The 2,575-nt window shown below is 47.3% G+C and overlaps 1 protein-coding gene across 1 annotated transcript; it reads right to left on the bottom strand.

Moving 5' to 3' along the window:
* Positions 1-355: 355 nt before the first annotated feature.
* Positions 356-1,462, bottom strand: sstr1b (somatostatin receptor 1b). Its single transcript, XM_070929617.1, has one exon. The coding sequence runs from the start codon at positions 1,460-1,462 to the stop codon at positions 356-358; it is 1,107 nt and encodes a 368-aa protein (XP_070785718.1).
* Positions 1,463-2,575: the final 1,113 nt, after the last annotated feature.

The following is a 2,575-nucleotide window of genomic DNA, read 5'->3' as shown; positions in this document are numbered from 1 at the left end:
GCTATACATCCTTGCCCACTTGAAAACAGAAGATGTGTGGGATTCTTACAGTTATGTACATTTTTTTCTTTCAGTTTTTTCCCCCAACATGTCAGCCAGCTGGACTGGCTTCTGTACACTATATTTTAACTCTTTGTGGCCCATGTCCCAAAATTCTCATGACCCCTGACATTAAAGAGTTCACATTTTTTTTATATGGCACACTTGTGTACTCTTTGACATAGAAGTGATATATTCGAAATCTATGTAGTCAAGTTTTTTTATCACATGTATCTCCCCGGTGCAACCCCAAGGTTGAAAAACTCCTCTTTAGGTCGTGGCTACTCCTCGTTGTAGGTCCAGTTCTGGTTGAATGTTACACTGTGGTCGTGCGCGAGGTATATGTCCCGTTGCGAAACACCATATCAGAAGCCATGCAGTCCTTGGGAAAATCCAGAGGGTTACAGGTCGCTTGTCTCTTCAAAGCTACAGCACAGTAATCCACCTGCTCGGCATCCAGCCCAGACTCCAGCCACCGGAAACACACAATGCGCTGGAATGAACGGCGGAAATTGTCGGACACAAAGCCGTACAGGATAGGATTGGCGCCGCTGTTGGCGTAGCTGAGGATGACAAAAAGCTGCGTGACCATGGGGTCCGGGGGCCGGTGGAAAACGCTGATCAGCTGGACGATGTAAAAGGGCATCCAGCAGAGGACGAACACTGCCACGACTAGCAGTACCATGCGGGTGATCTTCTTCTCCGAGCGCCGGCGTTGAAGCCAGCCTGCTTTTAGCCCAACTGCTCGCATCCTGGCCACCATTAGACAGTAGCATAAGCAAATAGCTCCGACCGGCAGCAGAAACCCCAACAGGAAGGTATAGACCACGAAGGCTTCTGACCATGCCGGTTCAGGCCACAAAAAGTTACAGTCCACGCCGCCGTCCTGAGCCGGGACAGTGTCCGCGAAGATAATGATGGGCAGGATCACTATGAGCGACAGCCCCCATACACACACATTGACTACTTTGGCTACAGTGGGTCTGCGGTAGCGGGCAGCCTTGATAGGGTGGACCACTGCTACGTAACGGTCCACACTCAGTACAGTCAGGCAGAAGATCGATGTAAACATATTGATACCATCTACACTCAGCACCAACCTACACATCAGTGACCCAAAGGGCCAATGACGAACGGCAGCTGACGTGGCCAGAAAAGGAACACTTAGCATGAACAACTCGTCAGCAATCGCTAAATTGAGGATGTAAATGTTCGTGGCCGTTTTCATTTTGGCATATTTCAGAATGACGTAGATGACCATGGCATTGCCAGTAAGACCTACACAGCAGACAAGAGCATAGATGGAGGGGATGATGATTTTACTGGCGTCAGGCTCCTGGTAGTAGTCCTCATAGTCCATGCTCGTGTTATAGGGAAGCCCTGTTGGATAGGACCCGTAGTCCTGGCTCCCATTGAAGTCCATGACGGCTTTTTGCGGGTATGTGATTCTAACTTGAAGTTTGAACGATGCTAGCCGATGGAGCTATAGAGAGCTGAAGTGACACCAATTTTTTTGGCTTCTTGGTATTTGTAATACCACCGGCCCTAAAACCTAACCTTGATCAAAAGTATGTTGTGCAGCCACCTACATTTGTCTAGACAGGGAAGTCCAAGCCAGTCGAGTGGCTGCAGCTATGAGAACGTACAGAGTCCCCGAATGGCATAGATCTAAATAGATCTAAAAAAAAAAACGTCTACACGTTCGGACACTCTGGAAAGACCTCATCGGAGCTGTAGTTTTTTGAATGCTAGCTATTTATTCATTGTTACATTTTGATAAAATCCTGAAGGGTTCAAACTCTGTAGTAGCACTCATTGATCTCAGAATATAGATAGTAAATATCAGGAATGCCCGAGGAAATAAACCCTCAATGGGAGATTCCAGTTAGCCTAGAAATAGTGTCAGGACTTCGGCGTCCTTGTCCTTTTGGTTTCTATGACAATCCACAGAAGAGAGTGTCATGTTCATATCAAAAGCATATATATATATATATTATATATGTTCTTTGTTGCTGTCATCCAAGAAAAAAAGAAAATGTCCATTGTTCCCTCTTCTCACAGTCCATATGTCCTCAAATCTCCTGGGTCTCTTGTGTCTTTGCTTGTCAGGGATTTCTCATTGTAAAGGCCAGACAACCTTGATCATCCATTTCCTCTTAGCTATAGAAAAAACAGGTATGCAGCAATTGCTCTCTGGGCACCCACTGCACACCCTGATTCATGGGATTCTTAGTAGGCGAACATGTAGAGTTCTCATCAAAAGCAGGGTAAGACCACCTGGACACACCGTACATACGAAGGACGCCATGTGCTGATTGAAGCGGGGCGTTCTGGCAGGTCAAATCACGTTGAGTGTCCACTCGAGGGCGGCGTCGTTCGGCTCCTGCGCTCGCGTCGTCTCTTTTGAGAGCCTCACTGCCTTTGCAGAGTGCCGAGGAATCGCGAGGTTCCCGCCGCAGCTTCCCTTCATCATACTCCCATTTTCTGTGACCTGAATTGTGAAAGCCTGTGAGAAAACAAAGAGCTGTCACTTAGT

The sequence above is a fragment of the Enoplosus armatus genome, chromosome 23 (genome assembly GCF_043641665.1).
Source record: "Enoplosus armatus isolate fEnoArm2 chromosome 23, fEnoArm2.hap1, whole genome shotgun sequence".
NCBI lineage: Eukaryota > Metazoa > Chordata > Actinopteri > Centrarchiformes > Enoplosidae > Enoplosus > Enoplosus armatus.
Note: the sequence above shows the minus strand (reverse complement) of the source record. Positions and strands in the feature narration are given on the sequence as shown.